The sequence below is a fragment of the Aulonocara sp. 'chitande type north' Nkhata Bay genome, linkage group LG19 (assembly GCF_057382095.1).
Source record: "Aulonocara sp. 'chitande type north' Nkhata Bay isolate Kocher_YH1m ecotype deep benthic linkage group LG19, A_spYH_male_GT1.1, whole genome shotgun sequence".
Taxonomy (NCBI): Eukaryota; Metazoa; Chordata; class Actinopteri; order Cichliformes; family Cichlidae; genus Aulonocara; species Aulonocara sp. 'chitande type north' Nkhata Bay.
This window is the reverse complement of record NC_141362.1, coordinates 10,241,150-10,263,489: the sequence shown is the minus strand read 5'-3', so window position 1 is coordinate 10,263,489 and position 22,340 is coordinate 10,241,150. Positions and strand designations below refer to the sequence as shown.

The following is a 22,340-nucleotide window of genomic DNA, read 5'->3' as shown; positions in this document are numbered from 1 at the left end:
ACTTCACCCGCCGATGCTGGCGGGACGTCAGCGTCTGCTGCTTGTGCTCTGCAGGTGTGAACACCTGAGCTCAGGCTGTCTGATTGGACGGCTCCAGCTGATGGGTCTGTTTATTAGGCTGTCACAGCAAGCACAAGGTGAGCACGGACAGGTGATGATTTCACACGACTGAGCAGTTCCAGTGATGTCACAGGGATCCCAGGCTGCATAGTGTTCGTGGCACAGGTCAGACCAGGCGAGCAGCACGGTTGGTGGAAAAACAAAACGGGTGGAGACGGAACAACAGGGCCGGCCCGGGGCCAACAAAGCTTGTTACAGTCAAAGTTAATGAAAATGTTTTGGGATGTGTGGTGCCGTTCATTCATCCAACAGGCATTCGTCACATCTGCAGGTTTACTTCACTGCATGCTGCTGACGCCCACCTGCAGGATCGTGAACTGTACAGAGTGACTGTAATGAGTGCAACCATCCGTTACCACGGTCCTCCTGACCCACCTGGGCTTCCTTCAGGTGTGCTTGTAGTGAAGGTTTACCTTCCCTGACGCGGAGTTTACATGTGTTCGTTTTCTTTCGTTGTGAGTGTACTAAACAGTTCTTATTTTATTTCTAGCCAGTATCAGATGAATCTGACCCCAGATCTGCTTTCTGTGTCCCTGAGAGCACCATGCAGCCTTCAGTCTCAGCAGGTGTAAGTACAAACTAAACCTTATTTAAACTACACTTTAACTGACCCCTGCTCTCTCCTTTGACTGCCTCTCTTTCATTCTCTTTTTGATGGAGAGCTCTTTTGTCTGTATTCATTTACACTCTTACTGATGTGGATGAATCCCTGAGCAGCGACAGATCAGGTTTTAACACGATTCCTGTCAGCTGCACTTTATTTTGCAAATCACACAACGTGCACACACCTGAGCTGAGCTGCGATTTTGAGTTGTAAGGGCCGCTGTCGTTTGGATGCTAGGTTAAAGTTATTCCGGTTACCCGCCCTCGGGTTCAACGTTATTCCGGTTACCCGCCCTCGGGTTCAACGTTATTCCGGTTACCCGCCCTCGGGTTCAACGTTACTCCGGTTACCCACCCTGGTACCGTTGAGTTATTATGGCTCAGTGAGCAGTTATTGCAGCTGTCAGCTGTTTTCTGACGCGCAGGAGGACGTGAGAGCGTAGCTGTTGAAACAGTGCTCGGATTCATAAAGGCTGAAGGTGAACCACAGTTCTTTCTTTCACACTTGGAATTCTTTGCATGATTATCTGGGTTGGAGCATGTGGGAAGCCGTGATTGAGAAAGGCCTTTTTATTGTGAGGCGAATGATTACTGGATGCCAAGTGAGTGCAAGCAGCCTTTCTTCTTTGGGTAAGCTGCTTATGGAGCGCAGGGTTCAGGAGGAAGCGGGTGAAGCTGCTCTGCTTTCGCTCTTATTATTCTTGTTAATAACACCCACTTTTACAAACTGCAGTTTTGTGTTTTCTGCTTGTTTGTTTTGAATCGTGTTTGTGGGGAGACTCCACCCCCTCGCCCTTGTGCTGAAGGATTTCTGCAGGTGGAGGACAATGGCGAGAAGGTCTGCTGCTCTGTTTCTGCTGCTCTGCTGCTCTGTCAGTCGGGGCCAGTCGGAGGCTTCTGTCCCCCCGCCGGCGGTCATCTCCCAGGCCCTCCCCATCCTCTGGGATGAACTGCGAGGGCTGAAGGAGCTGGTGCTGAGCCTGAAGGCGGAGGAGGTGGGCCGGCGTCAGATCCTGAGGAGGGTGGAGAGCTGGCTGAGGGATGGAGAGGTGCAGGCCGAGCAGCAGAGACGGAGCCTGGAGGGACTGAAGGAGGAAGCGCTCCGACAGGCGGAGGAGCTGAGGGGGAGGGTGGAGGAGCTGGAGGAGCAAAGCAAAGGTGAGGCCTCCTCCGTCACATTAAGTGTCATAGCTGCTCCTCAGACTGAGAGGTGGTGCAGTGGGTTTAGCTGGTGTAGCACAGGTGAGTCCTGCTGTCCTCAGGTAGGCGAAAAACATCAAACTGTTTTGAGCCTAAACAGCAGGAACCTGTTCGTGTATTAATCACTAGAGGCTGTCGCATAACAAGAGGCAGAAGAGGCAAAGCTGGAGCTGTAGGTTAAGAGCTTCGTGTTAGAGCGGGGGGGTCGAAGTTAATAAAGCTTACAAAGGATTCTTGAGAACATTTAACACGTTACTTGATAAAAACTGTCCAGTAATTGAAATCAACAGGAAAACAACTATGCAGGAAGACCACGGAGGACTACAAAATACCAGCAAAAAAAGAATCCCCTATATCGAGCATTGATAAAAAAGAGAACCATGGAAACTGAAAGGAAGTATAAAACTTACAAAAATAAATGAACTAATATAATGAGATCCTGTAAAACAGAGTATTTCATTAAAAGGTTGGAACACAATAAAGATAACACAAGAGATATCTGGAACGTATTAAACAGTGTAATCAAAGATGGATCAGGGAATAACGATGGGTACTTTATAGAGGGACAAGAAGTATTAATAACATGGAAGAGATAGTAAATGGCTTTAATGAATTCTTCGTAAACATAGGTCCAAAACTGGCAGAAGAAATAAAGGTTGATGGGACACTGGTGAAAATACTGAAAGCAATAGAAGCTCAATGTTTTTAAGCGCAGTGGAAGAGAAAGAGATTCATGACATAGAGAACAAAACCAGTACAGACTGGACTGATATTGATATGGTAACAGTAAAGATTGATGGTGTTGTAAAACCATTAAAATATATGTTCAACTTGTCGTTTCAAACAGCGGTTTTGCTAAAGTTATTCCCATTTACAAAACTGGTGAAAGGCATCACTTTACAAACTATAGACCAGTGTCAATACTCTCCCAGTTCTCTAAGATACTGGAAAAACTCTTCATAAAAAGATTTGACAGTTTTGTGGAAAAACATGAATTAATGACAGATGGTGAGTATGGGTTCAGATCAACAGGTCAACAGCTTTGGCACTGATAGATTTAATGGAAGAGATGACAGAACGTGTGGATAATAAGAGGTACGCACTCGTTTTCTTAGATCTAAAGAAGGCGTTTGATGCTGTTAATCATGAAATTCTAATAACAAACTGGAAAAGTACGGGTTTAGGGGAGTGGTTTTGGACTGGGTAAAAATCCATGTAGAGAATAGGCAACAATATGTACAAATAAATGAATATAAATCTAATTTGATGGATATAGCTTGTGGAGTACCTCAAGGTTCAGTACTGGGTCCAAAAATGTTTATTATGTACTTAAATGATATCTGCAGAGTATCGGAGATGTTAAAGTTTGTAATATTTGCAGATGACACAAATATACTGTGTGCAGGTGGGGAATTGCCACAGGTTTTGGAGATGATCACACAGGAATTAACGATATTAAAGAAGTGGTTTGATATAAATAAATTATCATTGAATCTCGATAAAACCAGATTTATGTTGTTTGGAAACCAAAAGAAAAACATCAGTGTAGAAATATGTGTTGACAATGTATGTTTAGAAAGAGTCAATGAAATAAAATATCTTGGGGTGATCATTGACCACGAGCTGGAAGCCACACAGCACTGATGTTCGGGGGAAACTGGCACGGGGCCGTCGTGGGGAAAGCAAAGCACATGTTGGATCAGAACATATGTTATACTGTGCTTTACTACTGCCATATATGAGCTACTGTGTAGAGGTCTGGGTAAACATACAAAAGTAACACACTAACAATAACTATAATACAGAAAAGGGCCATTAGATTAATAATAATGTGGGTACAGGGACCATACAAATGCACTCTTTGTCAAAATGCAAGCTTTTAAATTCCAAGAATTGGTGAAGCTTAAAACAGCGCAAATAATGTATAAAGTAAGAAATAAATTGCTTCCAAAAGAAATCTGTAAATGGTTCATAGAAAGAGACGGTGGGTATAGCTTAAGAGGGAAGTGGAATTTAAAAATACAAAGTGCTAGAACGACTTTAAAAACGATGTCTATCTCAATTGCAGGAGTTAAATTATGGAACAGTCTAACTGAAGAAATAAAAGAAAGTAAAAACATAAAACAGTTTAAAATATAAAAACCTAATTTTAAATGAGTACAAGAATGAAGAAAATGGGGTTAACCCAGGACGGTGCTGTTGCTGGTAATGGTGTTGTTGTTCTTTTTGTTTGTTTGTTTTTCCATAACTTGTGAATCTGCAAATTTACACATTCTGTCTTTTTCATATGAAAGAAACTGTACTGTGGTGGGGCTTGCTTATTTCTTGTTTTGATTTCTGCATGCTTGGTTTGTTTTGCTTTACTTTTGTTTCATATGTTGTTTGTTTAATTTAAGACTAAAAGAAAATTAAATGAATGAGAGGTCAAACCTGAGGGGGTGGGGACAAATAAGTAAAAAACAAAAGCGCCATAAAACAAGAAGAATGGTGCCTAATGACAGAGTTAATAATACAGACTTTGTAATGTGTCACGTGAAGATTCAGCAGCCAGATGAAGTGTTTACTGGCAACTGACAGTGATAGCGGACATTATCATCACTATTCCAACAATCCTTTCCGCACAGACAAGCATAAACAAACTCGACTATCACTAAATCAAATTTAACACACGTTTGTAATGACGCCAATTCAGTTTACAATAGGGTTCATTCACTCGGTCAGCAGGGGGCAGTATCCTCGTACACTGGGGAGTACACTGCCATTAAACCAACAGAAGAAGAAGAAAACCCCTGCACATGCGCGGTACGGATCGGGAGTTCTGATCTGTCGCTATCTTTTTATTTGTTTTTGTCTACATTATATTAAATGTTTCATTATCGGAAACATTTTAAGAGATACTTGTTATTCTTAACATCTTAACAGATACTCTGACCCGTAACTATCGTAAAATGCTTCGACTGGAAGTAGACACCTTTCGCGCATGCGGGGTACCGATCAGGTTTCCGGTACGGATCGGGTAGCGACAAGCAGAACCGAGTTGTATGTGTGGAGGGACTAGGGATGGGTACCGGTATCCGGTGCCATGACGGCACCGGTTCTGACATAAACGGTAGTAACCAGACCGAAAAGCAGCGGACATTTCGGTGCTTTATTTTCCTGAGCTGTGACACAATCATTTTACGTTTCCGAGGATAATAGGCGGGTCCAGGTACGTACGTTCTTTTAGAGCAGAGCTACAGATTAAAAATGCCCAAGGCGAAGCGGTCAAAAGTCTGGCTGTACTTCACAGCAAAAGATGCAAACTCAGCAGCCTGCAACAAGTGCTTTAAGATGATACTGTGCAAAGGAGGTAACACCTTGAATCCGATGAAACACCTGGCGACGCATAGCGTTTTTTTTTAAAAGCCGAAAAATGCGCCGTATTTGATAGCTTGCTGCGAGACCTCACACCGAGCACATCTACTGCGGTTGGGTTGCCTGTTAACGGACCCGGAGTTAGCAACATCCCCCAAAAACCAGAAGAGGAGAGTCCTGGCCCCTAGCCCTGTCAGTGTAGCAGAAATGATGAGGATGACGATGGCAGCAGCAGCCGTTCTTCTCTGCGGGAGTAGCTTAATGTTGTTCGTGTGTAATTTATGTTGAGTAGGCTAACCACGTTGTTGGGGCGACCGTGGCTCAGGGGGTTGGGAAGCGTATCTGTAACTGGAAGGTCGCCGGTTCGATCCCCGGGCTCTCTGTCCTGGTCGTTGTGTCCTTGGGCAAGACACTTTACCCTACCGCCTACTGGTGTTGGCCAGAGGGACCGATGGTGCGATATGGCAGCCTCGCTTCTGTCAGTCTGCCCCAGGGCAGCTGTGGCTACAACCGTAGCTGCCTCCACCAGTGTGTGAATGAATAGTGGCATTGTAAAGCGCTTTGGGTGCCTTGAAAAGCGCTATGTAAATCCAATCCATTATTATTAAATTAATGCATGTAAGGTGAACTAGCAAACATCATCATAGCTACATGCAGCTGTCTTCTTGTTTGATGGCAGATACTCCCTTCACCCTGGCCAAAAAGGCTAAAATGACCAAAGAAAAAGTGGAAAACAGTTAAACATGAGAGGATTTTGGACAAAGTTTGTGTGTTTTTTCCATTGTTTAAGCACTGCTTCCAGCCAAGAGTGATGCCATATATGCCCCACAGCTGCAGAAAAGGCTAACATTGTTATCTTTTTACAAAAAACAGCTGAACATGAGAGGTTTTTGGACCAATTTTGTGTCCTCCATTCTTTGAGCACCGTTTGAGCACCGGCACAGTTTCAAAAGTACCAGTTTGGCACCGGTATCGGATAAAACCTAAACGATACCCATCCCTAGGAGGGACAGTAACTGTGTGTGTGTATATGTAAGCATTTAACCCTTTAAGACCTACCATAGAACCAAGTCCGCCAGAGCTTATATTATATTTTTACATGCTGTGGAGCCATTTTTGGGAGCATTTCAAGTTGCTATACATCAATACAACCATTATAGCCCAGATTTTAATAATATGTATTCATTAAGTGCATAGTAATTACATAAATTGCAAAAAAGTGCAATAAACTACAAAAAAATTGAAAATCGTTTTTGATTTTTTAACATATATGGATCCAGGACCGAACCTGGCCTGGGTTCGGTCCTGGATCAGATTCTTCGGCCTCTAAGTCCGAGGTGGCTCTGATGTCCTGTGTCGTCCCTCAGCTCGAGCCGCCGACGTGTCGACACTTCAGTCCAGGCTGAACAGCAGCGAGCGCTCGACGGACGACCTGAAGAAGAAGAACTCGGGTGAGTCTCGGACCCTCGTCGTCACCTGAGCAGCGGCTCGCAGGTTTGTGGACCTTACACTGGGTTACTGCTGTGTCTGCAGCTCTGGCGGCGGAGCTGCCGTTCCTGCAGACGAGACTGAGGGCGAGCGAGAGCACCGTGGAGCAGCTGAGGAGGAAGAACGCAGGTCATCATCATCATCAAGCACTCACTGTTTGGTGACTTAGTTCTAATTTCATAGATTAACCAACTTTTCTTTGAAGCAGGAAGTCCCACTGACGGTATTTAAAGATGGACATAAAGGGTGTACATCTTTTATATACAGTCTGTGGCTGTGAGCCAGACTTATGATGAAAAACAGGAAGTTGTGTTTCTACTGACTGGTGACGCTGTGTGGCCACTGGGGGGCGCTGCTCACACTGACATTCAGTTGTACTTCCTCAGAAAAATTTCAGACTAAAAGTCTCCACCATTTTATTTTGTCAAGCAGTTGTGTGTAAACTTCCTGTGTGTGTTTGCTCGTTTTCAGTGTTGGCGGCCAGACTGTGTAACACCGAGAGTCTGATGGAGGAGCTGAGGCAGCAGATCTCAGGTCAGATTCGCTTCCTGTCCTGCTGACTCGAGGGTCGGCTTAAAAAATCACCTTTAAAAAGCTCCCGATAAAGCTCTGATAAAGACAAACTAGAATGTTCCAACTACAGGCCAATAAGTGTATTAAATGTAGATTACAAATTGTTTACGTCAATCATAGCACGGAGACTTGAAGGGATCATCCCAAGGATAATAAACCTAGATCAAACTGGATTTGTTAGGTCGCGCCAAACCCATGATAGTGTTAAGAGAACTCTGCAAATTATTAGACATATTAATTTAAGTAAAATACCAGCTATATTATTGAGTCTAGTTGCTGAAAAAGCTTTCGACTCCTTGAGATGGGAATTTTTATTCCAAGCAATGCTTAGATTTGGGTTTAATGGGTCCATCATCACTATATTGAGGGCCTTGTATAATAGCCCAACTGCAAAAATAAAGATTAATGGTGAACTTTCAGATGCTTTTAAGCTTGAAAGGTCCACAAGACAGGGATGCCCACTGAGTCCACTCTTATTTGCTATTTTTATAGAGCCATTGGCTCAAAGGATTAGGCAGAATGGTAACGTAAAAGGGATTAATATCGCTGGAAGTGAGCAGAAATTGGCCTTGTTTGCAGATGACATTTTGGTTTACTTATCAAAACCTACCGAATCACTTATGGAGCTCATGTCAGTGTTAAAGGAGTATGGGCTATACTTGGGATATAAATTGAATATACAAAAAACACAAGTTCTTAGTAGCTTTTATAGCCCCCCCCCCCCAAAATCTGCTCAACAAATACAAACTAAGCTGGGACAAAAGAACTATCAAATATCTGGGCATAAATTTATCAATGGATATAACCAGTTTGGAAGAAATCAACTACTCCCTACTTAAAAAAGATATCATGCTAGATATTAGCAGATGGTCATTAATCCCTTATCTAAGCATCTCTTCTAGAGTGGACATCATAAAAATGAATATGCTCCCAAAGATATTGTACTTATTCCAGTCTGTTTCTATAGAAAACCCTGATAGATACTTTGTAGAGTGGGATAGGACCCTCTCAAGATTTATATGATTTATATAAGGGGAGCTACCAGTCCTTCTGTGGACGAGCTACTTTCTATTTTAAATTCCCTGAATTTAAAATACTCTCTAGACCCAGCTGGGGAGCTACCCAGAGCTCTAACCCACTTAACAAACAAGCAAACAAACAAAACAGTATGTAAAATCAAAACAGATAAAATCAGAACAGTAGATAGTTAATGTAAGTTTTGAAATTTAAGCTTAACTAATTAACAAACAAACAAAACAGTATATAAAATCAAAACAGATAAAATCAGGGTAAAAAGCCAAGAGTTAAGTTCAAAACACTTCAGCTTCCCAAAGATAAAGGAGGATTAGGCTTCCCTTGCCTACAGGACTACTACAGGGCAACACAAATAAGAAATCTGGTGGGCTGGTGTAAACCTGGATACTGTTCAAGATGGAAGGAAGTGGAATTGTCCTTGGGAGGTAATTTTCCTGTCGGGGCACTGATAGGAGATCCTTCAGAGTTACGACTCCTGGGAGACCCGGGCAACCCTTGGATAGTAAGTTCAATAAAAATATGGGAAAGAGTACTTAAAAAGTACCAATTAAACCAGAGGGCCGGATTCCTTAAATGGTTTGCATATGACCCAGAATTTTTGCCTAGCAAGATCGACTCGACATTCAAAACATGGGCAAATAAAGGTCTCACCACATACAGTACCTTGTTGAAAAATGGAAAAGTGATGAGTTTCCAAGACCTTAAGAAAAAATTCGGGTTGCAAAATCAAGATCTTTATTTAGATATTTGCAACTGAGGGACTTCCTGAATAAAAAGCTAAAAAATTCTCAGTTTTCGACTGGGAATGAAGAGATTATAAATATATTCGAGAATGCATATAGAGATGCACCCTATCAAAAAATTATTTCCAAATTATATTGTTCACTGATCAATCTATGGGGTCATGATACAAGATATGTTAAAGGAAGATGGGAAACGGAGAGCAATCTATTCCTAACAGGAGAGGAATGGGATGGGTTTGTAGGCAGCAGTGGTCAGTAACAAGCTCCCCCTTGTGGAGGGAATTCAGCTGGAAGAATGTATTTCGTTATTTTATTACCCCAGCCCAAAAATCTCAGAATACAACATGCTGGAGGCATTGTGGACATGCAACATCAAATCATTTCCACATTTTTTGGGAATGTCCCCGTGTGGTTCCATTTTGGAAGGAAATACATAAGGACAAGGTCATGGAAACAATCTTCCAAAAGAAAATACAATTTCATTTTGCATTGTTGTACCTAGGCAACCTAGAGAGTCTTAATCTATGCAAACCGGATAAGTATTTGTTCAGTGTGCTGTCGGTAGCTTGCAAAAAGGCCATAACTCGCCTTTGGATTAAAGAGGATATTCCTACCATAGATGGATGGATTGATGTGATATATAATATTTTTGTTATAGAAAGAATAACTTTTAGGCTAAAGTGCCAGGCGGACTCATTTGAAGAATATTGCTTGAAATGGTTGAAATATGTACAAAATGGGAGGTCCGATTTTGTATAATGTCATTGTATTTCTTGGTTTGTTTGTTTGTTCTTGTGTTTTGTTTGGTCTTGTTTTGGTCCGTTTGTCTCTTCTGTTGTTGTTCGCTTTGGTTTTGCTTTCCCCCTCACGGTGATTAAATTGAATTTGTTGTACATGTTGTATAAATAAGAAAACTAATCAAACATAAATTTAAAAAAATTAATAAAAAGCTCCCGTCTGAGATTTTTAAAGGTGATTTTTATAATTGACGCTGAATGTTTAAACCATCACCACCGGGGGCGCTATTGTTTTCCGACTAAAATTTCATTTTGTCCCCGCCCACCTGAGCGTTTAATGTTGCATGTCGACACTTTGCAGAGTTTCCGGCCTCCAACGCCTCGTCTCTGACGCCTGACATGTTGGAGCTGGAGGCTCGACTGGGCGCCCGTCTGGAGGAGCTGAGCGCTGACGCTGAAGGTGAGTCAGCTGATCAGCTGTTCATGTGCAGAGTGACGCTGCCGGGTGGGCGTGTTGTTTGCAGCTCTGCGGGGTGGACTGAAGTCGCTGCAGCAGCTCAGCTCCTCACCAGGTGCAGCATCCGTTCGTCCTGCAGGGAATGATTTCACATCAGAGTTCAGAGAGATTTCATTTCATTCAACTTTATTGATCCCGAAGGAAACCGGGTTAAGGTGTCGGCGTTCCAGCGCCACCTTACCCTTCAGACCGTACATTATGCAAACATCACATAAAGAAGACCGATCAGAGAGGAAGAATGATGGAAATACACAATATGAGGAAAGACGAGGAGAAAAACGAACTCAGACTGAGCTCCTGAAGGGAGAACAGGAAAAACTCCTCAATTGTTGTTCTAGTTTCAGCCTCGGAGCTTCCAGCTGGTGGAGGAAGCTCGTGATTGTTTGGGTTTAGGGCGAACAACTGCATGTCCATCACTGGTCCCAATTCAGTGTTATTCACACAGCGCAGAATCACAACAACGGTCGCCTCACTTTTGTTTCCCACTGTGCAAGAATTTGCAGGCTAGTTTAGGACACATTATTTCACAGTGAACCTCTCTATCAAACTTTGCTGCCACACCGCCCCCCCCGGCCTGTGCTTCGAGGTTTCTGGTAGTTAGAATGACTCGGGGGTGTTGATTCATTTAAACTAACATAATCATCCTGCTGCAACCAGGTTTCTGTAAGGCAGAGTAAATCAATTTGTTGATCAATTATTAAGTCATGTACTAACAGAGACTTGGAGGAGAGAGACCTAATATTTAATCATCCACATTTCACTGTTTTACTCTTTGGTTCAGATGTGGATACTTTATTGTTCTTTCTTTGTGTTTATGTTTAAGTTGTTTGTTGCTGGTTTTTAGTTTGTTTTTCGTCTGTTTGGGAGCTGACACAGTCTCTATGGTATGGAAGCCCGTTTCCGCCACTGAATAAAAAAACAAAACAAAAACAGCTAGTATCCATAACTCAAAATTTCGAGTTACTTTTCTCAAAATTTCGAGTTAGCTCTCCCAATCAAAAATATACGTGAATGAGGTCGCTTTCTTATTACCCGGAAGCATATGGCGCAGAGGAACGCGCTCTCAAAAACGGATCCCAACAAATTGGCGCTTTCGCGAGTACGTTTGCTGATAGTAACACCATGTGATTCAGCTAATAACACAGGGATTTCATCATTTGTGAAGCCAGGCTGAAAACACTCAGCAATCTCTGCATTCACGACTGGATGTAATACCGGTAGCTTAGCTGTAGCATTTGTAGCTGAGGGCTTCAGCTTCCAGGTAACAAGGAAATGACATCATTCACGTAGATTACTGATTGGCAGTGCTAACTCGAAATTTCGATTTATTAACTCAAAATTTTGAGAAAAGCAACTCGAAATTTTGAGTTATGGATCTTTTTTTTTTTTTAAGTGGCGGAAACGGGCTTCCATACTATGGAGATGGGTTTTGGGGGTTAGCAGGAGGAGAGAAGCTGCAGAGAGGCGTGTAAGACTGCAACTCTGCTTCCTGGTCCCAACTCTGGATAGTCATATTTTGGGGGGTTTGGTGTTGTCCTTGGGTCATTTTTGTCCTCTAAAGAAATCTTTTGCTATCAAAAATGTGTTTTTTATTCATCAAATGGTCTGAAAATAACAGACGTTATTCATTACTATGCTATGCATGATTGGAATAAGTTTTAAGTAATTTGATTTATTTATGGGATTTTTATTGGATTTTATAACATTGGTGGTCCTCGTAGGACAAAAATGACCCCAAAGTACAAAGTGTTGCAAAGAGCCGTATTTTCACACCATACTGCTTTCATACATCTTTGATCTTGGATCACTGATGTGTGGGGTCAAGCACTGGTCATAACAACCACAACAACAACAACAACAGGCAGCACAATGAGGAGGCAGGTGCTCTATATTCAATGAAATTTTATTTATACAGCACCGAATCACAACAACAGCCGCATCAAAGTGCTTCATATTGTAAGGTAGACTCTACAATAATACATACACAGAAAGTATGCTCACAAGCCTCCATTGCACTGGAGATTTGCATACTTTGATGAGCATACTTTTTTTACCATGTTGTGCAAAGCAATGACCAGTAGAACAAAGCACATATTGTCCTCTAGTATAATGAGGAGGGAGAATCAATGTTCAGGAAGATCCAGGGTTAGAAGATATAGAAAATATTGTCAATATTTAGAGCACATGCTACCCTTTCTCTGAAAAAGCACATCAGCCACCTGCAGAAGTGGAAGAAGGCTATGAAGTGAAGAAAAGTGATGAAGAATCTGAACTATGTTCAAGTAGGTTCTCAGGCATCCAGGACATGGTAGTCTGAGGAGCTTGGAGAGAAAGTGACTGGGCTTCTTGAAGTTTCTTGAATTTTCAGAATGTGAAACTGAAATAGAAGATGTGTCAGAGGACTACACATCATCCATTTCAATTATGATGAAGACAAAGAATCAAGCAGGAAAGAGGAATCAGCTGAGACAGAGGAATATTTGCAGTAACGTGAGGAAACACTGATCTGGTCTTCTAACCTTCCCAGTGACAGACGATGCATGACTCTCTCATGTGCCTCAGAGAAAGATGATCTACCACAGTCCAAGCACATGTGCCAGGTCCCATACTCCTTCAGTGGCTCTTCTACTCGAGTACTGAAAGCATTATACACAGTGTATTCTGCTTGTATTCTGCTTTTTAACGTTCACATCAGGGGCGGAGCGTGGGGGTGGCTTACGGGGCTTAAGCCCGGGTTGTTTTGTCAGAAGCCCGGGGTCTTTTGGAGTGTAATTTTTTCATAGTTAGATGCCTGGCTGACAACTGTATAAAACAAAAAGTACACACAATATTCGAAGCACATAGTGCACACTGTGGGAATTTACGACTGTGCGTGAATCCCCCCCTGATATTGGTATGATCCAAGCTCAGGCACTAAGCGACTGAGCGAGGGGGCGGGGCAGCTGCTGCCCGTGAGTGCGCTGTTGGAGAGACGGAGCCAGCCATACTAAGGAGAGCTTAAGTTTGACCAGGTACCAAAGCAAATCATTCGTACCGTACAAATAATGTAAATATGACGGTGCATCACGAAAGATTGATATGAAACTGATCACTTGACCAATATTACGTTACTCGCTCTTCAAGGGAATCAACAAATGGCAAAATGAAAAGCCGAACAAATGCTATTTTTTTTAGAGAGTCTTAGCTTACGTGTGTTTATTTCATATTTTCAGTTCTTACCCTCCCCGACTAATTCGGTTTCAGTTATGTACTGAAATATAAGAATGGACATTAGAGGGTTCTTTCAAAGAAAAAACTCAGGTAAATGTTATTTTATATATTATGCTTTGTATGTTGTTCAGTATATTTCTATGCAAAACAAGAGGGATTTCAGTACACAGCAGGATATTCACATTTGTAACCAGATATTTACACTTTAGGGAGAAAACATAAAACATTTTTACTGTACAACATCAATTTAGAGTAAACTTTTGTTTTAGATAAATATTGAAATATATTTTGAATTAGTTAAATTTCAGAATAAAGAGAGACAGAGCTATTTTTATCACTTTCATCATATTAAGGAGTACATGTACACTAAGTTTATTGTTAATTAATAAGAAAACTCCAGACGATTCCATTCTGAGCTGAAGAAGCTTCTGATAGGTTAGTAGAGTCCATGTGAGTAAATTGGTGGCACAGCTGTGGATGCATATAAGGCAAAACACAGAGCCTTCTTCTTTGAAATGGGAAAATCAAGAGATGTCAACCAAAACACCAGGAACAGAACTGTGGAGCTCCATAAGTGTGGCTCAAGTTTGAATACAATTTGGTGCCATTTACAATTAAGAAATACAGATAGTTTCTCTCTTTACTCTTAAAGTTAACAAATGTTTTTTATATTTATCAATCTAAAAAAATAAACATTTAGTCTGATTTGATGTTACAATTAAAAAAGTGTTTGTGTTTTGATCTGAAGAGTACATAAATATGTGGTTTCAACTGTATATTTGATGATTGTCAGCACAAAGAGGGAGAGAGAGGAGAACGAGGACAGAACAGATGAACAAGAGCAGGTGAGACACACATGTTAGTCAAATGGTTGCTTACTAAAAGTATCACCGTATCATAGGTCCTCATGTATCTCGTACCTAGTGTTTCTTTTTAGGTTTGTTATTTTTCAAATTCTGTATTTATTAAGTTCTGCAGGCTTGTTTGCACAACAAGGCTAAATAATTATATAAACTTTTCTCAATCTAAATAGTGTACTTTGGTAGAATTAAAAAATAAGTGTAGTGCAGGTCTATGATGATTTTTAGTGCTATCATCTAGTTCTGATTCTGGTTCTGTCTTGGTTAAGTCCTCAGTAGTCCTGATTTTGAACTGTTGTAGTCCTGTTTTAATTCTGGATCAGTTCTGGGTCTGGTTGAATTGGGGTTTAGTCCTCGTGTCTTGATACAGCCCTGACCTTGTTCTGCCTTGCTGCTTAATTAAAAAACTAGTTTAAGGTGTCCTGCACATGTGATATATATTTTTCCCTATATGAAGTCATTCTTTTTTGAACAGAGCCTATTAATCTTTTAGTCATTTCTACACCCCCCCCCCCCCCCCCCCCCCAAAAAAAAAAAAAAAAAAATCCCACATGCATACTACTCTTTGGGCTAAGCCCCGGGTGTTTCAAATGTCTGGCTCTGCCTCTGGTTCACATGCCAATGGATGCATCAGAGACCAAGTTGGGGTTCAGTAACTTGCCCAAGGACACCTTGGTAAGAACTCCAGACTAGAGCACACAGAGATTGAACCAACAACCATCCAATTAGCAGATGACCTGCTCTACAGCCAACTCAATGACAACGAGAGAGGAAGAAAAATGGACCGAATGCAGCTGTAGGCATATGTGGGTGTGTTGATTCTTACTGCCGCGCATCCAGTAGAGTCGCTACGGCCAGTTTATGACATCCTGAGTCTGGTAGAGAAGTTTTCATGCTGACACAAGATTAATCATAGAAGCACAAAAAGGACATAATTTCTTGATAAAGACACAATAGATGATCGTCGTTCATGACACAAACGTGCTCCCATGAGGTGTATGGAACAAGTGGGTGTTTCTCCTGCTGTGATGTAAGATCCTGGTACTGATGTGACTGTATGAGCACCAAGTCCCCTTCAGAGGACTCTGTCCAACAGAACATCCAAGTAAACCAGGGAGCTATGAGATAAAAACATGAGCAGCATGTGATGCAGGTCCAGCTGTACATGGAACATGCTCGTGTACGATGGCAAACCGTCTGTCCTGCAGTCAGGACACGCGAGTTGTCCCTAACATTGCAGGTTTCCAAAAGAAAACAATCACCTGTAACAGCTTGTTTACTGTATATGACCCTTGGCCTGCAACTGCAGAAAGAAAGCTGTCCATGATGGGACCAGTGCAGAGGAATGAACCTGAGCTTCCTCCTGCACTTGGGTCAAATATGGACACGCCTTTGTCCTCATGAAAGTTTGCCTTCACTCAGACTCATGCCCTAGTGTTCCTACCATGCCAAAATATAGAAAACTGTCAGGCAATGAGTTGGAATAAAGTTGAATAAAACCTTGAAACACAGAGATGGATGATATTTTATACTTGTTGCTTTTATAAACAGTCAAAGCAAACAGGGTCATTTTTGAGCCCAGAGGACAACAGATGTGATTATTTGCTGCCAGTAAAAAACTTGAAGTAGTTTAAAAACAGCTTTCTAAATTAACTTTGACATAAACCCGTCTGTGATCATCTGTTAAAGCAACCGACTCTGGTTGTGAAACAATAATCACAATAACTGATGATTTAATTTATTTTTTACCCAAAAACAAAGAAAAAATTCATTTTTATGAGATTTTTTATCAGATTTAAATTTGAAATGGAATAAAAAAAAGTGTCAAAATGTTTGAATTAAGTTTTAATAAAAAGTAGGGGAAAATCCACTTCATATTAATTAAGTATCAATCAAAGCAGATGGGGACATTTTTGACCCCTGGGGACCACAGGTGTGTGGAAATCGGGAGGACATTATGAGGGTTAATAAATGTGTCCAAAGTGGGATGGAGCAGCTCTCATAATCCTATCAATTCTAGCTCTCCCGTTGCAGAGTTGTGAGCTTCTCCATGATTTTATCCAGACTGTGTTCAGTTAACAGTGTGAGTGCTCGTGGGATTTTGAGCAGCTGTAACAGGTTTTCATTATTCGTCGATACGCCAGGGCCGAGCAGCTCCAATCAGCAGGAAGCCCGTTATCACAGCCCAGAACAGGTCGATGTCTTCAATGTCCTCCTCTGAGAGTGTTGGCAGACACACGATGCGCCGGTGTCGTGCCAATCCGGCAGCGCACGTTCCTGCAGGAGGATCAGGCTCCCAGCACCCAGGTTTCTCATCGAGAGGGTGTTAGTAGTGTTTAGAGACCAGTTGATCAAATCCATAATTCCTTGTTATTCTTAGAGAACACGCGGAGAGCGTCTCCGAGATGAGACGAAGATAAGGGAGAGGAGACCGGAGAAGATGCGACCGCCTCCGCCGAGAGCCAGGAGAGAAGATTAGAAAAACAAAATTAAGTTAATTCTCACCGTTGTGTGCATGAAACTGAGACGGAAGTACGCCGTGAGATTTATAGTCTGATGCAGCAAGACGCACAGAGAAACGAGCGCCAGCGTGTTTATGTTACTGCGAGGAAGCAAACACGTTCACGGAGAGCATCTCTGCGAGTGCTCGTGTCCGTAGATTACTGTTGAAGCCGTTCGTCATCAAACATGTTTCACCGACCCTCCATCGCTTTTGTTCTCACATTTCAGTGGAGTCGGCGGAGGTTTCGGCGCTCGGCAGCAGGCTGAGTGAGGCTGAACGCCGCTTGGATGAGCTGCACACACAAACCTCAGGTGAGTCGGTCCACAGGTGTGAGTTACCTGCAGCAGCTGCAGCTGACCTCAGAGCTCACCTTTCCAGATGTTCACCAACCTGTTTGTTTCATCGGTGTTGGCTGGATCCAGATGTTGTGTCCAATGATCAGATCTGTCTGCTGTAACACGATAAACTGCGTCCGTGTCGACTGGAGAGCGTGTCCCTCAGACAGCTGCTGAAGACGTGTGAAGGACGCGCTCCAGTCCTGTGTTCATAAACGAGCTCTGATCCAGTAAAGGTGAAGAGTTTCTGCATAACTGGGATCGTCTCCTCCCCTCTCAGCTGTCACAGCCTCGTGGGAAGAAAACCTGTTGGCTGTGAAGAGTCAGGTGCAGCAGCTGGAGCTGACCGGCACAGGCAAGTCAGGTGATCTGAGGGTGCAACATGTGACAGCATGCAGCTGCTCTCAGTTTACCTGTGATGTGTTTCCTGTGCTGTTTCCAGCTCAGACCGACTCAGTGAAGCAGCTGCAGCTTAAACTAAACTCCACAGAGCATCAGATCCACGAGCTGCAGACTGAAACATCAGGTAAGTGAATGAAATCTCCGGTGAAAGGAAGCGTATGTGTGTGAGGGCCCTTTGTTTGTCTACTGTTCACGTTTCAGATCAAAGCTCCAAACTGACGAAGCTGCAGACAAACGTGAGCGCGAGCGCGAGCCTGCAGGGCAACCTGAACACAGGTACAGCTGTCAGAGAGCACGCAGTGAGAATCGCTCTGAGCACGCTCACAGCTGCTGTTTCTGTTTAGAGATGTTCACCAGGCTGAGAGACAAACAGCTGGAACAGCTGCTGTCTGAGCACACAGGTAACACACTCTGACTTTGACTTCATCCTGAACCGAGCTGGTTCTCAGAGGAACTCTTCATGGCTCCGTCACACTACAGTAAAAAAGGCGGAACTCTTTTGTGTCTGGGAACATTTGGTGCTGCCCACGTCGCATTCACTAAGTGGCTGTAAACTGGTCAGCCTGAGGTCGAGTGCTCCGCCTCGGTGCGAGCACTTTGCCTCACAAGGTGACTGCACAGGGCGGAGCCAGCAACCGTGATTTGACTGACACAGTCATCATCACACTGGTGAAGGTTATTTCCAGTTCATCTCAGTCTGCTGAATATTGCAACTCTTAGCGCTTCTTGATGCACCAAGATGGCAGCTGACTGCGAGCGGTCGCATATTTGAAGCATTTCAAAGGAAACGAGATCCCAAGTTCATCTCACATGGCCGCAGTACGGCAAACACAGTTTCCTGCCTGGTCTGGTGATATCGTCTTATTCATATTCATCCAACATCTGACTTTGTGTACGAAAACTGTAGTTTATCCTCACATTTAGATTTAGCTGTTCGAACTTCACTGTAGGATTTGTGTTTGCATAGATAAAGCGTGTGTGCGCGCCTGCGTGCGTGCGTCAGCATGATCTGGTGAAAGCTGCGTGGCCTGACCATGTTTCACTCTGTTACCTGCTGGGGTGCAGAAGGACGAAGCGTCCTCCTGGAACAGTAAAGTCTGCCCAGAAACAGCCCGGCTGGGCGCTGTAACTGAAAAGATACAGAGAGTTTGTGCGATGCTATTAAAGGGACGCTGCAACGCTCAGAAGAGTGTACTTCAGACACACACTCGGACACACACACTGGTTCAACACAAACTCAGCAACGTAGCTGTGCGGAGCTCAGACCTACACTGGCACCACCAAACAGCCGCAACATAGAAGAGCCACCTCCACGGGACAAGACATGGCAGTCCATCTGCATCTAAAGGTCAAAGGTCACTCTTTCGAAGATGCCAATGTTCACATGTTGGACAGAGAAGACAGACGGTTTGAAAGAGGAGTGAAAGAAGCATCTGTGTTCACTGTGAACAACAGTCTTTGAACGCAGGGCGGGGCTTACGACACCATCTGTCTGCCATCTATAATCCAGTCTGAGATCCTTCCCAGACGCCTTAACGCCCACTCACATCCTCACCTCAGGAAATCACATGATAGGGTGGGGCCAGGTCTCATCCTGGCTGATTGGGACCCACACCTGTTTTCACACCTTGGTTTGTGTGATTAGGTAGAGGATCAATAGTTGGTCCACGACCCTCTCAGGGACTCTCCACCATTTGACCCTAGGACTGAAGAAGCTTTTTGGAAGTCCAGACGCTTCTGTTTCAGAGCTGCTTCGATCACACTGATCAACAACGATTTTGAACAAGTTGCTATTTGGATCAGTTTAGTTTAATGGGATACTTTAGTCATGTGTGCCCACCTTTGATTGTAAACCTTCATACAGCCAGAGCAGAGAGAAACATTCAGTCATGTAAGGATCTAACAAGGTTCCCTGAAGAACCATCAACCGTGTTTACTTTACTTTGCAGAGATTATGAACCAACTGAGAGATGGTGAAAAACGGCTGGAACAGCTGAAGGCTGAGCACACAGGTAACACACGAAGCTTTCAGACTGGCATGTTGTACAAATGCTCATGCGATACATGAACGTTACATCCACACAAACAGAGTGAAGTGTTGCAACTTTATGTAGCAAACACTGAACTTTGAAGCTGAAACTGAAGAAAATTTTAATGCTTCCCTGGAAGCTTCAACAGTTTCAGTAGTGAATAAATAAGATTTATTTTGAAAATCCTCTGATTTACCGTCGGTGTAAACAGTGAGTTTGGACGCTGACAGAATGATGAGATAAAACAAACGGCTCCTCCTCCCAGTGCTTTGATTGGTCGACACTGACAAAAATGATTGTGTGGTGTTGACGATTCAGACTGAGATGAAAACTGAGCATGTTGATCACTCTGTGGACACGTACGTGCTGGTGATTGTTGCAGCATCTGTCTCCGTTTCAGTTTAACAACATTCAGGCCAGACACACTCAGGATCATCTCCCAGGACAGAGATCGGAGTGTCGTCTGCGTCTAAACAGAGACTAACCTGTCATTCACACTCGATGTGTCGCTGTCAGACCTGTGATGTGTTTCCTGTGCTGTTTCCAGCTCAGACCGACTCAGTGAAGCAGCTGCAGCTTAAACTAAACTCCACAGAGCATCAGATCCACGAGCTGCAGACTGAAACATCAGGTAAGTGAATGAAATCTCCGGTGAAAGGAAGCGTATGTGTGTGAGGGCCCTTTGTTTGTCTACTGTTCACGTTTCAGATCAAAGCTCCAAACTGACGAAGCTGCAGACAAACGTGAGCGCGAGCGCGAGCCTGCAGGGCAACCTGAACACAGGTACAGCTGTCAGAGAGCACGCAGTGAGAATCGCTCTGAGCACGCTCACAGCTGCTGTTTCTGTTTAGAGATGTTCACCAGGCTGAGACGTGGAGACAAACAGCTGGAGCAGCTGCTGTCTGAGCACACAGGTAACACACGAAGGTTAACGTCACACCTTTGTACCAACTGTAGACATTTTAAAGCAAAGCAGAAACTGAGAACCTGTTTAGAAATTCTGTGTGAACGATGACAAAGTGGTTTGTTGTGCAGCCGTGGATGTCAGATTGAGATCCTCTGAGACACAGCTGGAACAGCTGGACACTCGTGCTGCAGGTACCGTCATCAGCTCCTACCTGAGGTTTCAAGAGTCGCTCATTAAAGCTCTCAGTCAGACATGAAGTGACACTGAGGTGACGCGTAGCACCCTACACACCACTGTTTATTGTTGCTGTTGCTCAGCTTGCAGAGCAGATGTTTACAGCTGAAGACGCAGATGAAGGTCGGGGTCTCATTTGTTCTGCAGGTCATTAAAATAAAAACTGTTTTCAGGCCGTGACATCGAGCTGTTGGCCACGAAGCTCAGACTGAACGTCACCAAGCGGCAGGTGGACGAGCTGACGACACAAAACACAGGTGACCTCTGTTACGTTGCCGGACTGTCGGGAGGTCTGATGGCGTTTATCCGAGTTCACAGTGTCACGCTCTGTTTTCAGTGCGAGCCGCTGAGCTGGAGTCTGTTTCGGACCGACTGACGGCGGCACAGAGACGCGCTGATGGTAACGAACGACCTCGAAGCTTTCTGCGTCCGATTAACTTGAATCACATCTGAATGTTTTCTCTCAGAGCTGCAGGTCAGGCTGAACCAGCTGAGCGCCTCGTCCGAGGAAGCAGGTCAGCCACGCCTGCGGCACTTTAAATGTCCTCACCAGCCAGCTGTGGGTTAAACATCACATCTGTCTCTTCTAGGTGAGCTCAGGGTGGCGTTTTCAGCCGGTCTGACCGATTCAGGGTCAGTGGGACCGTTTGATGAAGAAACAACTCTGATCTTCTCCAAAATCATCACCAACATTGGCGAAGCCTACAACCAGACAGCAGGTAGAGCGTGCCGCCCACATGACGCTGAAATATTCAGCTCCACGTAACATATGTTTGACTGCAGAATTATATTAATATTGTCAAAGGTGGAGGGGGTGGAGCTCCTCCCTGAGGTGCTTGTCTGATTAACACCTGTGCTGGTCCTCAGGTGTTTTCACGGCTCCTGTCAGCGGACTGTACGTCTTCAGCTTCACGGCTGCAGATTACCTGAAAGGCTACATGGGCCTGTACCTGTACAAGAACGACAAGCCGATCGTCTTCAGCCTCGACCTGAACGACCACGGCGGCTACGCCTCCACAAGCAACGCCGTGTGTCTGCAGCTAGAGGAGGGCGACCGGGTGCACCTCGGCCTGCCGGCCAGCTACCGCCTCTATGACGACTCGCGAAACTTCAGCGTGTTCTCCGGCTTCCTGCTGTTCCACCTGTGATGGCGACGTCCTGGGATGCACCCAGATTATCCAACCTTTGTACGGCAGAGCGAACAGGAAGTGGGATGAAAGAGGCCACGCCCTTAATAACGCAAACTTTACTCTTTACTCTTTAATATAACGTAAAGCGGAGGAAATGATCCTGTAAACAGGTTTAACGAGTCTCACTGCTGCTGTTTCTGCTCCAGTGATCATTTCATGGAAAAGTCTCAGGAGGAGCGTGATTTTAGCCCCGCCCCTGTGAATGTAGCAGTCAGTGAAATAGCGTTCTCGTCTATCGATCAATAAAGTTTTAACAGACCTGCTGATTCTTGTTTGTTCTGCAGTAAAGTCGGAGATCA

General features: G+C 43.8%; 1 protein-coding gene across 4 annotated transcripts; it reads left to right on the top strand.

Annotated features, from left to right (window-relative positions):
* Positions 1-942: 942 nt before the first annotated feature.
* On the top strand, positions 943-22,335 carry LOC147306521 (uncharacterized). Of its 4 annotated transcripts, XM_086275762.1 has the most exons (19): positions 943-1,881; positions 6,645-6,728; positions 6,811-6,894; positions 7,237-7,299; positions 10,215-10,313; positions 17,171-17,254; positions 17,559-17,633; positions 17,721-17,804; positions 17,882-17,956; positions 19,630-19,692; positions 20,258-20,341; positions 20,419-20,493; positions 20,562-20,624; positions 20,746-20,808; positions 21,025-21,108; positions 21,189-21,251; positions 21,319-21,366; positions 21,442-21,570; positions 21,719-22,335. In XM_086275762.1, the coding sequence occupies exons 1-19, from the start codon at positions 1,551-1,553 to the stop codon at positions 21,997-21,999; spliced, it is 1,932 nt and encodes a 643-aa protein (XP_086131888.1). In that variant the 5' UTR covers positions 943-1,550; the 3' UTR covers positions 22,000-22,335. The 4 variants fall into 4 exon arrangements, with proteins under 4 accessions (XP_086131888.1, XP_086131890.1, XP_086131889.1 ...); XM_086275764.1 differs by lacking the exon at positions 17,882-17,956; XM_086275763.1 differs by lacking the exon at positions 20,746-20,808.
* Positions 22,336-22,340: the final 5 nt, after the last annotated feature.

What these genes read in the sequence shown, in the direction of transcription:
- LOC147306521 (XM_086275761.1), top strand. Translation starts at nt 1,551, where the DNA reads ATGGCGAGAAGGTCTGCTGCTCTGTTTCTGCTGCTCTGCTGCTCTGTC. An exon ending in CCTGAAGAAGAAGAACTCGG is followed by an intron (nt 6,729 to 6,810) that starts GTGAGTCTCGGA and finishes CTGTGTCTGCAG; the next exon opens with CTCTGGCGGCGGAGCTGCCG. An exon ending in GCTGAGGCAGCAGATCTCAG is followed by an intron (nt 7,300 to 10,214) that starts GTCAGATTCGCT and finishes GACACTTTGCAG; the next exon opens with AGTTTCCGGCCTCCAACGCC.